Source organism: Rhinoraja longicauda, chromosome 9 (assembly GCF_053455715.1).
Source record: "Rhinoraja longicauda isolate Sanriku21f chromosome 9, sRhiLon1.1, whole genome shotgun sequence".
In the NCBI taxonomy this organism is placed as follows: domain Eukaryota; kingdom Metazoa; phylum Chordata; class Chondrichthyes; order Rajiformes; family Arhynchobatidae; genus Rhinoraja; species Rhinoraja longicauda.
In genome coordinates, this window is record NC_135961.1 from 45,385,121 (window position 1) to 45,398,329 (window position 13,209).

The 13,209-nt window shown below is 46.9% G+C and overlaps 1 protein-coding gene across 1 annotated transcript in view; it reads left to right on the forward strand.

Moving 5' to 3' along the window:
* smyd3 (SET and MYND domain containing 3) overlaps positions 1-13,209 on the forward strand; it is a 675,783-nt gene that overhangs the window by 591,795 nt on the left and 70,779 nt on the right. The window contains exon 9 of the mRNA XM_078405373.1: positions 7,268-7,355. Within this exon, the coding sequence (XP_078261499.1) occupies positions 7,268-7,355 (88 nt within the window). The remainder of the gene's footprint in view (positions 1-7,267; positions 7,356-13,209) is intronic.

Here is a 13,209-nt window from a genome sequence, read left to right on the forward strand (position 1 = left end):
GACACAATATGCTGGAGTAACTCAGTAGGACTGGCAGCATCTCTGGAGAAAAGGCATGGGTGACGTTTCGGGTAGAGACGTCATTGAAATCACTCAGGAACTGCTCTGGTCATTGAAAACCTCAGAGCCTTGAAATTACAGGCAGTACAAAGCACCGTCCCTTTCTCCCAGGTTCATGTGGTCTGACGATGACAGGGTTGTTGATCGATCATTCAGAGCAATTCCCCACATTAACTAGTTCACAACAGCACGGCAACTTTCCCTGTTTATGTTTCACACGGTGGAATTCATGAAAAGGAAATCGATTCACAACAGATAACTCATCTATTTTGCAGCACGTCAAGACTGCTGCTCAACTACAGAAACATTGAGAGAACAACGTATTTATTGACAACAGTGCATCTGAAAATGAATTGGAGGTTTAGTTTAGTTTAGAGATACAGTGCGGAAACAGGCCCTTCAGCCCAGAGCCTGCGCCAACCACAATTACTGTATACTTTACCGAAGCCAATTAGCCTACATACCCACATTTATTTGGAATATGGGAGGAAACCGAAGTACCCAGAGAAAACCAACGCGGTCACGGGGAGAACGTGCAAACTCGGTACAGAAAGCACCCGTAGACATTCATTGTTTTCTTCTTCATTCCTTTTCTCTCTTTTTCTTTCTCCCCATCACTTCCCTTCTCTCTGTTTCACGCAGTCTCTCCTCTCTCATTCTTATTCTCTTCCCTTCACTCTTTCTTTCAATGTGGATATGATTTTCTGGTAGTTTTTTTTAGATGTGCACACCATGGTTCAATGTGTGTTGCCTTGTCTACTCCGCTAATGTGTGTTGCTCTCCCATTTCATTCCTGCTATTCCTGCCTCATTGTCATTTTCTTTCTGCCTTCTGTGCAGAAGAAACATTTTTCTCTTGGCTGTGCGTTTTCCACACTCTCGGATTCTCTCTCTCTCACACTCTCTCTCTCTTGGACTAACTCTCCCCCCGGAGAGTTTGGAGTGAGAAAGAGAAAGTGTGAGAGTGAGAGTCAGTGTGAGAGAGAGTCATAAGAAATAGTAGAATTAGGCCATTCTGCCCATCGAGTCTACTCTGCCATTCAATCATGGCTGATCTATCTCACCCTCCTAACCCCATTCTCCTGCCTCATAGGCAGGTTTGTCTCGACCCAAAACGTCACCCATTCCTTCTCTCCAGAGATACTGAGTTACTCCAGCTTTTTATGTCTATCTTAGGTTTGTAGGCTAATTGGCTTGGTAAAATTGTAAATTGTCCCTGGTGTGCATAGGATAGTGTTTGTGTGTGGGGATCACTGGTCGGCAAGAACTTGGTGGGCCAAAGGGCCTTTTTCTACACTGTATCTCTCAACTAAACTAAACTGTCTACCCTAATTTAAACTAAGCTAAAGAAAGATATAGAATCATCGGGAGATTTACCATTGAAACTGTCACTTCAGGCCACCGTGTCTGGACTGACCACTGACCCAGTTTCACTAAACCTACATTAATCCTGTTTTTTAAAATGATTCTCCCCACATTCTCATCAATTCCCAGTCTCCCCCCCCCCCCCTCGCCCGCCCACCCATGATTCTACCGCTCACCTGTACAATTTGTAGTTAATTAATCGACCAACTTGCACATCTTTGGGATGTAGGTGGATACTGGTCCAACCAAAGGAAACCCCTCAGTCACAGGGAGAACTTGCAAACTCCACCTAGACAATGCCTGAGTACAGGATTGAACCTGGGTCTCTACCAAATGCGCCATTTGTTCACAGACATGGGATTTTGCAAAGTGTTCTACAGCTGGTGAAGTACTTTTCTGAGGAACAGTTAGTAAAGTAGGAGACACAGCGCACAGCAAATTCAGTGTGGTGATAATACCCAGAACTTCTATTTTAGTTCTGTTTATTGAAGGAGAAATGTTGGCCGGGTCACTGGGGAAAGCTCAGAACAATACCTTGAAGTAACTGACAGCATTGCAGGCTAACCTGCTTTGGATAAAACCTCCCTTTGCTCATAAGTGCTAATTAGATATTACAGTATTGCTTATGTATTTTAGACTGCTTCTGAAACTTCCTTTCACTTTAATGAAATGGAAAGTGGGAAGTGGAGTACAATATTCAGCTGTAATATATTGCATGTTTGGCATGTTCTCCCAAAACGTGCAATGCTTCAAGGCAATGGAAAAGCTGTGTTTGAGCTTTAATAAATGCTTACTGTTCTGCACATGGATCGGAACTCCTAGATGTGTTTAGTCCACGCTGGCTTTCCGCTAAACGCTCGCACACGTGCTCCCGGTTAACTGGCCTGCTTTTGATCAGGACCTGCAGTCAGCCCGCCAAGTTATTCCTCCCACATGCTTTTGATTAGAATCCAGTCAGAGAGTCATCGTGCCTCCTTACTCCTGGCAGCATTACCCCTACACGGGACCCTTGAGCCTTGGGGGAGGGTACAACCAGGCTCAGTTCCAGCTGCAAGCCTCCCTGGCTCTAACCACTGCCGCACAGCTTCTGAGGCGGCCCAGGAGCTTTCGGAAAAAGGCCCTATTCTTCAGCAAAAGGGTTGCAGGGAAGAAATCCCGTCAAACCAGCAGATGTTTTGCTAAACTGTCTACCTGACAATGCTCAGTTAAAGCAGGGGGACACGCCCAGCTAAAGATATCAGTTCTAAGCTCAGCATCTACAGACCGTATCTCACGAGTGACTAAGGCTGCAGCTCAGGACTTTCCCCTTGTCACCTGAGTCAAGGGCGTGCCTATTCAACTCCTGCTCGGCGTGTGATACCCAGGCCAATCCTCCAGTGCTGTACTGAGGAAGTGCTTTCAATCGATCAAAACATTAACTCCATTTTTCTCTCCACAAATGCTGCTGGACCTGCGGAGTATTTCTACCATTTCTGTATCTATGTTAAATCTCCATCATATTTTTCATATTCCCATAAATATTTATTGCAGTGAAAGAGGTTATTCAACACACAAAGGCTCAGAGTATTGCCATCAGTCCCATTCCTGTAACTTGCTTGTAAGTCAGTGGTATAAGAAAATAACTGCAGATGCTGGTACAAATCGATTTATACACAAAATGCTGGAGTAACTCAGCAGGTCAGGCAGCATCTCGGGAGAGATGCTGCATGACCTGCTGAGTTACTCCAGCATTTTGTAAGTCAGTGGGATAGGTTGAGACCCTTCTTCAGACTGACCTCAGGGGGGAGGGAGATACCAAGATAAGGAAGTGTGAAGGTGTGAAAACGGGGGAAAGGGAATGGAGATCAAGGAAAGTGTAGAATAGATCATTGTTAGCTGGGAGAAGGTAACAACAAAGCAAACTGAGATAAAATGTAGTCGGAGACAGTAGGCCTGGTTGGAGAACTGGGAAGGGGAGGGATGGAGAGAGAGGGAAAGCAAGGGTTACGAAGTTAGAGAAGTCAATGTTCATACCACTGGGGTGTAAGCTGCCCAAGTGAAATATGAGGTGCTGTTCCTCCAATTTGCGCTGGGCCTCACTCTGACAATGGAGGAGGCCCAGGACAGTAAGGTCAGTGTGAGAATGGGAGGGGGAGTTAAAGTGTCCAGCAACCGGGAGATCAGGTAGGTTTAGGCGGACTGAGCGGAGGTGTTCAGCGAAACGATCGGCGAGCCTGCGTTTGGTCTCGCCCATTCCTTCTCTCCAGAGATGCTGCCTGTCCCGCTGAGTTACTCCTTCATTTTGTGTCTATCTTCGGTTTAAACCAGCATCTGCAGTTCCTTCATACACATTGCTTATAATATATTGTCTCTCAGATGCCATTCAACTCACAACATTTCTCCAACCACCCACCTACACTTCGGGGAAATATACTGTCGCTAAACAACCTACCAAACCTGCACGTCTTTGAGATGTGGGAGGAAATCGGAGCATCTGCAGGAAATCCATGTGGTCACTGGGCGAACTCCTCCTAGGCAGCACCCAAGGCCAGGATTTATCCTGAGTCACCGGAGCTGCGTGGCAGCAGTACTAATGATGCAGCATTTAGTGTGTAGAAAGGAAGGATGCAGGTTTATACTGAAGATAGACACAACGTGCTGGAGTAACTCAGCGAATCAGGCAGCATCTCTGGAGAATTAGGATGGGTAAAGTTTCGGGCGGGGAGAGAGGGAATGCAGGGGTTACTTGAAATTAGAGAAATCAACTTTCATATTGTTGGGTTGTAAGCTGCCCAAGCAAAATGTGAGGTGGTGTTCCTCCAATTTGCATGTGACCTTACTGTGACAGTGGAGGAGGCCCAGGACAGAATGATCAGGATGGCAATGCATGGGAAGGGGAGTTAAAGTGTTTGGAAACTGGGAGACCGTGTAGGCCAAGGCGGACTGAGCGCAAGTGTTCAGCAAATTGATAGCCCAGTCTGCTCTTGGTTTCACCGTTGCTGATGTATTATTTGATAGACTGATAATTTTACTCTGATAGTGTTCAGAATTGGGATCACACTGCCCGAGGGGATGGTGGAGGCAGGTATTCTCACATTGCAAAAAACACAAGTTATTTAGAGTGGTAAAGAAGATGTATGGTATGCTCACCTTCATCGGAGAGGGTGCAGGAAGTTTACCAGAAAGTTGCCTGGGTTAGAAGGAATTAGCTATAAGGAGAGGTTGGACAAACTTCTCTGAAGCATCGGAGGCTGAGGGAAGAACTAATAGGGCTATAAAATGATGAGTGGCTTAGATGGGATAGTCGGAACCTTTCTTCCAGGGTGTGAATGTCACAGACCAGAGGGCATAGCTTTAAGGTGAGAGGGGCAAAGTTTGAAGGAGGTATGCAGAGCATGTGTTTTACACATTGAGTGCTGGGTGCATGGAACGCTTCGCCAGGGATGGATGGCAGTGGAAGCAGATAGAATAGTGACGTTTAAGTTGCTTTTAGATAGGTACATGGATACACAGGGAATAGAGGGATATGGATCTCATGCAGACAGAGTGAGTGGTTGAACTTGGCATCATGTTGGGCACAGACATTGTGGGCCATAGGACCTGTTCCTATGCTGTGCACTTCTATGTGCAAGCTCTCCCGGGTAACGAATGCCTGACTTGCGCACACCCTTACTTACAAATGAGTTCCCATAATATTATTAAATTCAAAAATCTGATATATGTATTTGTTCCTTCATGGGAACAACAGAACTAGTTTCCTTCCTGTATAACTCACTATCACCCAGTCCACAGCGAACAATGGACCATTGTGAGCTCCACCTTTCCTGAACCATTGTACTTTTTGCATATCTGTCATTCATTCTATATCTCTCTATATCACTGTCTATATATCTTATTTCTCTTTCTCCCTGACTCTCAGCCTGAAGAAAAGTCTCAACCCGAAACATCACCTATTCCTTTTCTCCTGAGATGCTGCCTGACCGCTTAGTTAGTCCAGCTTTTCGTGTCTATCTTCGGTTTAAACCAGCATCTGCACTTCCTTTCTACACATAGTTTCCTCCCTCTGCCGCTGCTTTTCGTAATTGATCTTTCCATCAGTCTAACGTAAGAAAATAACTGCAGATGCTGGTACAAATCGAAGGTATTTATTCACAAAATGCTGGAGTAACTCAGCATTTCAGGCAGCATCTCAGGAGAGAAGGAATGGGCGACGTTTCGGGTCGAGACCCTTCTTCAGACTAATGTCAGGGGGGCGGGACAAAGGAAGGATATAGGTGGAGACAGGAAGACTGTGGGAGATCTGGGAAGGAGGAGGGGAAGAGAGGGACAGAGGAACTATCTAAAGTTGGAGAAGTCAATGTTCATACCACTGGGCTGCAAGCTGCCCAGGCGAAATACGAGGTGCTGTTCCTCCAATTTCCGGTGGGCCTCACTATGGCATTGGAGGAGGCCCATGACAGAAAGGTCAGACTGGGAATGGGAGGGGGAGTTGAAGTGCTCAGCCACCGGGAGATCAGATTGGTTAATGCGGACTGAGCGCAGGTGTTGAGCGAAGCGATCGCCGAGCCTGCGTTTGGTTTTGCCGATGTAAATAAGTTGACATCTAGAGCAGCGGATGCAATAGATGAGGTTGGAGGAGGTGCAGGTGAACCTCTGTCTCACCTGGAAAGACTGTTTGAGTCCTTGGATGGAGTTGAGGGGGGAGGTAAAGGGACAGGTGTTGCATCTCGTGCGGTTGCAGGGGAAAGTGCCCGAGGATGGGGTGGTTTGGGTAGGAAGGGACGAGTGGACCAGGGAGATACGGAGGGAATGGTCTCTGCGGAATGCAGAAAGGGGAGGGGATGGGATGGGACGATATGGCCAGTGGTGGGGTCCCGTTGTAGGTGACGGAAATGTTGGCGGATGATTTGTTGGATACGCTGGCTGGAGGGGTGGAAGGTGAGAACGAGGGTCTAATGTGTCTAATGTGCTTTTGATGCAAGTACTATGGAGGCAAGGTTTCCCTATCAAGAGATTTTATAACTTATGGACAAAATCAACATCTGTATTGATGGAAACACGTTATTACCTGGGAACGGCCTGTATCTAGATGAGCACCTGGATCACCAAGGCATATAAAAGAGCAAGTGCTGGTGAAAGGATTAGTCTGGAGGGGTATTCAATGGCCGGAACGGGCATGGTGGGCCGAAGGGCCTGTTCCTTGCTGTATAACTATGATTCTGTGACACCTTTCCATTCATACTTTGGAGACAGTGATGCAATTTAATGTGTTTATGGAAACAAATTAGAAGACAGATATTGTAAATGGGTAGCATTTATGTTAGTTAAGATCCAAGTTTAATGAAACACTTCCTCAGCACCAATGGTGTTTGGAGGCAGACCTATCAATCCCTCAACAGACACACCATTTGTTGCTGTAGCCATGTGAGTCTCCTGGGATGATGGGAAGTGATGCTACTATAATGATTCCTGTGATCATCATCAGTCTGAAGAGGGGTCCCGACCCAAAACATCACCTATCGAGAGATGCTGCCTGGACCCCTTGGGTTCCACCAGCACTTTGTGTTCCACACAAGATCCTAGCATCTGCAGTTCCTTGTGTCTGTTGTGCTTTTTGTTTTGGGGAGATGCTAGGAAGGAATGGGGAAAAATAAACAATAAATGACTGCAAATAGCAGAGTTGGAGGTGGGGAGTGGGCAACACACGTGTCAAAGGATCACATCGGGGGTTTTCCCCACTCCCCAGAAGATTTGGGACTAGCTCGATTAGGGAATCTGGTCATCATGGAGGAGGTGGGCCGAAGGGCCTGTTTCCGTGCTGTGGTTCTATGACTTCATGAATGACTTGTTCTTGTTCTGCACAGGATGTGGATCGGCTGGCTGGTGAGGAGCGCTGCTGGACGAAGGCCAAGGAATTGCTTCCAAATGTGGAGGAATTACAGGCTGCTGCAAGTATCCTTTTGATTCCTGACCTCGGGATCCATTGACTCCAGTCTTAAAGGGGAGGGATAAGATCTGCACCGGGAGAATTGCAGCCTGAGTTGGGCTCTAACCATTTATGTTTTAATTCATGTACACGCCTTGCTTATTGCCGCACTAATTATTTGTGATTGCTGACTCTTTCACAACCCTTTGTGAACGAGGAATTGAACAGGGGACAACATCTGAGAGACCTAAGACAAAAGGAATATCACTGGGAAGCACTCACTCAGAGAAACCCACCCCTGTTTCATCCCACCTCTATGCACTGTGTGGCTTCTGCCCACGCATCTGTTGCTGTAAGGGTGCCGTGCTTGGTGGGGGTGTACAGTGGCAGGGTGCTTGCGTCTGCTGCTTTACACCACTCTCTCGTTCAGTGGTATAGCAGAAAACATGGACATGCATGTTAACATGTGCTTAAACATGTACAAACATGTATACATCCACACACAGATACACGTACATAAGCATGCACAAACATGCAAACACACCGAGGACATTCTTTTAGGAAGGAGATGAAGAGAAATTTCTTTAGTCAGAAGGTGGCGAATCTGTGGAATTCTTTGCCACAGAATGCTGTGGAGGCCAAGTCAGTGGATATTTCTAAGGCAGAAATAGAAAAGATTCTTGATCCAGCTGCACAGTGGTGAGTATAGAGTAGAGCAGGGGGTTGAGTGCTCAGCCTTGAGGTGCTCCTGTGCTGATGGTTATCAAGGAGGAAGTGTTGCTGCCAATTCATACTGATTGTGTTTTGTTGATGAGTAAGTTGAGGATCCAATAGACAATAGACAATAGGTGCAGGAGTAGGCCATCCGGCCCTTTGAGCCAGCACTGCCATTCACCATGATCATGGCTGATCATCCACAATCAGTACCCCGTTCCAGCCTTCTCCCCATATACCTTGACTCCGCTATCATTAAGAGCTCTATCTAACTCTCTCTTGAAAGCACCCAGGGAATTGGCCTCCACTGTCTTCTGAGGCAGAGAGTTCCACAGCTTCACAACTCTCTGAGTGAAAAAGTTTTTCCTCATCTCCGTTCTAAATGGCCTACCCCTTTTTCTTAAACTGTGGCCCCTGGTTCTGGACTCCCCTAACATCGGGAACATGTTTCCTGCCTCTAGCGTGTCCAATCCCTTAATAATCTTATAAGTTTCAATAACAATCCAGTTGTAGAGGGATGCGCAGAGACCCAGTTCCATGAGTTTGGTACCCAGTTTGGAGGGGATGATGGTCTTGAATGCTGACCTGTAGTCTAAGAACCACAGCCTGATCTATGTGGTTTTATTGTCCAAGTGATGCAGTACAGAGTGGAGAGCCAATGTACTTGCACCCTCCATTGACCTAGTGGCGGTGGGGTAATTGTGGAGGTCCAGGTATTTGTTGAGGTAGGAGTTGATATATGCTGTACCAACCTCTCAAAGCACTTCATCACCACGGACGTTAGTGCCGTCGGTCAGTAGTCATTGAGGCACATCACCTTACCTTTCATGGACGCCAGTATTATTGATGCACATTTAAAACAGGTGGGAACTTCAGACGTCAGTAATCCGATAGAAGGTGTCTGCAAAAACTCCAGTCGGTTGGTCTGCACAGATTTTAAGAATGCAGCCAGGTATACCAAGAGGTGAAGACCGTTTCCAAAGGTTCACTCACATGAAGGATCATCTGACATCGGCCTCTCTGACTAAGGTCGTGATACTATTGGTGGCTATGGGGGCTCGGGAAGACACATCAGTGTTCTCCCTATCAAAGCGTGCGTAGAGCGCATTGATCTCATCTGGGAGTGATGCCTTGCTGCCGCTTGAGCTGCTTCTGATTTTGCCTTGTTGGATGTGATGGAGTGCAAGTCCTGGCACAGCTGCCGAACATCCGCCTCATCCTCCAGTTTAGAGCAAAAGACCCTTTTAGCCTTTTTGATGACCTTATCAAGGTTGTGTCTGGACTTCTTGTGTCGCCAGACATGAATGCCTGAGATCAGGTCCTCAGAAGAATGCAGACCTCCTGGTCCATGCAAGGCTTCTGGTTGGGCAACACTCGGATGGTTTTCGTGGGAACACACTCCTCCACACATTTCCTAATGAAGTTGGCAACAACTGTGGCGTATTCATTCAGATCCGTTGCTGAGTTGCCGAACATCAACTCAGTCTACTGACTCCAAGCAGTCCCAGAGTGGTTCCTCTGCCTCCCCTGACTAGCTCTGTGCAGTCCTCACTGCCAGAGGTGCACTATTCAGTCGCTGCCCAGATGCAGGAAGAAGGCGCACGGCCAAGTGGGGTCGGATTTCCCAAAGTGAGGTCGAGGGATGGAGTGATAGGAATCTCTGATGGTAATGTAGCTGTAGTCGAGGTGTTCGATGCTCTGGAGCTGCAGGACACTTGCTGGTGGTAGTTAGGGAGTGATTTCTTCAGACTGGCTTTGTTTAAGTTCCCGGGTGTGATGGGAAAGTCGTCAGTGTATTCCGTGTGGTGTTTGTGGACCATGGCGTGCAGCTCCTCCACTGCTAGATGAACGTCTGCTTGGGGTGGGATGTCGACCGCAGCCAGGATGATGGAGGTAAATTCCCTCGGGAGGTAGAAGGAGCCGCACCTCACCCCCAGATGTTCCAGGAGCGGAGAGCAGGAGTTGGACAGGGGTGCTCCATCTGAGCATTTAAGAAGGAGATAGATGGATAAATTCTCGACCTAAAAGACATTAAGGGTTATAGGATGAGGACGGGAATATGTAGCGAGATGTCGGATCACAATGAATGGTGGAGCAGGTTCTAAAGGCCAAGCAGTTACTCCGACTCCTATTTTTCTATAGAAGATAGACACAAAATGCAGTCTGAAGAAGGGTCTCGACCCGAAACATCACCCATTTCTTCTATCCAGAGATGCTGCCTGTCCCGCCGAGTTACTCCAGCATTTTGTGTCTACGGTTTAAACCAGCATCTGTAGTTCCTTCCTATGAAATATCCTATTTTTCTATGTCTATTATTGCATTGTTCTGGGAGCTAGTTGCACACAACTTGGTTGCTGCATTTCTACCATTTAGGGCAGTCACGGTGGCGCAGCGGTAGAATTGCTGCCTTACAGCGAATACAGCGCCGGAGACCCAGGTTTTCTCTGAGATCTTCGGTTTCCTCCCACACTCCAAAGACGCACAGGTTTTGTAGGTTAATTGGCTTGGTAAATGTAAAAATTGTCCCTAGTGGCTGTAGGATAATGTTAATGTGCGGTGATCGCTGTTCGGCACAGACCCGGTGGGCCGAAGGGCCTGTTTCCGTGCTGTATCTCTAAACTAAACTAAACTAAACTAAACTAAACACTATGAAAGGACTTCATTATCTGTGTAGAGCCATTTCGGATCTCCTGACAATGTATAGAGGCTCGAAACCTTTATCTCTTTCCATCCTTGTTTTCGGCTTATGAAGTTTATTTGCTTTTGAATTTGCAAAGCTATTAAGTAGATTGATGCAAGCTCGAAAGGTTAATTGCATGTCAGTTGTTATTGACAAGAGTTGTCTGATATGGTGAAAGTGCCAAGCCGGGGCTGCTTGCAAGTTTCATGCCACCGATGAAGCCACTGCATGAGACAAATTGCACAAAGCATCCATTCTTTATTGACCCTGTGGGTTGTTTTGCACAGCTGTGGTTATTTGCAGAGAGAACTCTAAAGAACGCATCCTTCAGTGACCTTGTAGTTGCCTTTATAGTGGCTATTTGCTGAGAGAACTAATCATTTCAGCTGAATGCGGTTAGGGTAAGTTGACAAATGTGGTTCCTTCCCATTCTTGGTGATCCCAGCCTCCAGCCTGTGCCAGCGGCCAGCGACTCACACTTACCTGACTTCCTCTACATGCTCTGCATTGACAGGTTGAATAGAGGAACAGTGCTTGAAGGGCGCAAGGCTTGTTCTAGCTCTTATCATCTGCGGCATACCCTGCAATAACAGTTTAGCGCACAACTACAATCAGCCTCCAGGATAAAACAGAAACTGCTAGACAGTCTCACCAAGCACCAAGTAAAACAGAAACTGCTAGACAGTCTCACCAAGCACGGTGGCGCAGTTGCTGCCTTACAATGCCGCTCACCCGGGTTTGAACCTGACTGTGCTTGCTGTCTGTATGGAGTTTGTTTGTTCTCCCATGGGTTTTCTCCGGGTGTTCCGGTTTCCTCCCACACTCCAAAGCCATACAGGCTTCCAGGTTAATTACCTTCGGTAAAATTATAAATGATCCCTAGTGTATACAGGGCCGTTTTTACAGCATTATGGGCCCCCGGGCAAAGCAGTGTACTGGGGCCCCTACCGTTATTCTCCCCCACCCCCCTTTCCCTACCAGCCCCCCCCCCCTGTCGTGCTGGCGAAAAGCACTTACCGAAAAGCACTTAGCGATGGACTTAGGGTGCTACATTGTTGCGAAAAGCACTTACAGATCGCTGTGAGAAGCACTTAGTGACCGAAAATGTTGCGAAAAAAGCACTTATTGAACCTACATTTTTAAAGTAGTATTTATTTATTGCAAGTCACTTAACATACACAGATCAGCATGGGGCCCCTATGCTCGTGGGCCCCCGGGCAAGTGCCCATCAGGCCCATGCGTTAAGACGGCCCTGAGTGTATAGGATGGTGTTCGTATACGGGGTAATCGCTGGTCAGATTGGTTTGGTGGACCGAAGGGCCTGTTTCTGTGCTGTATCTCTAAAGTCTAAAGTCAGGCGGCATCTCAGTAAGGAAAGTTTTATTAACCCGAAATATGAACTCTCCTTCTCTCTCCACCTCCACTATCTGACCTGCTTCAGTATTTATTTCAGATTCCCAGCATCTGCAGGTTTTTTTGCTTTTGCAGATTTTCTGTCTATCCTTTCAAGATTTTTTGTCTACCCTTTCCTTTCTGTCCTTTCAAGAAGTCCGAGCCTTAAGCAGTTCATTCTTTCCCGATGATTGCTTCCGCCAAACATTTTACACTTTCCCCTGAACATCCATGAAGAATAGTTCACGGTAATCCAAGTGAGTCTAGCCAAAATGGTCTAACACCGTTCTGTCTCCAGCATTAAAACCAAATGCTTTTAAGAAAAATGTCATTTGGCTGTGTCACTACTTTTAGTGAGCACCTCCTACCCTATTTAGATATAGGCTTTGTTGTTTTTGATCTCAAACGTATCACATTACTTACGTACAGTGCCATTTATTTGAAAATTACATTTTCCCTGTGGCTGCTTTTAGATCCACTCATTTTCCCATCCAGATGAATCTCTCCTGCTCAATATTCTTTGACCAACTTAACTGTTTTAATACGTAGATGATTAATAGTTTCATGAAAATGACCGGAATCTCTTTCTTCCCTCCCTGGAGAGGAGCAGGTAAAGTGCTGCCAAAGCTGGTCTGAAGGCAGCCACTTGAAGAGGCCCAGTTCTCTCTGAAACTTCTCCCATCATAGGTTGCCCTTCACTTTTGCCCTGTGCAGCTCCTCTGTCAGGGGGTGGAGGGTGGGTGGATGGTTATAGTTTCTCACAGGCTCTTGGTCCGGGGGGTCAGTGAGATTGACAGGTTTGTCAGGGCTGAGGGGGAAATCAATGGCGCTCTCAGTTGGTGCATGTGTTGCCTGGCTGGTCACTGGACAGTTATCAGGAGCAGGTTTTGGGTCTTTTTCTCTGTGCGTCCTCAAACTAGTGATCCCGGGGACAGTTTAGTTTAGTTTAGTTTAGTTTAGTTTAGAGGTACAGCGTGAAAGTGCACCCTTCGGCCCACTGAGTCCACGCCGATCAGCGATGCCGCACTATCCTACAGCGATCCCCGTTACACTAGCACATACTACACTAGGGACAATTTACAATTATTACCGAA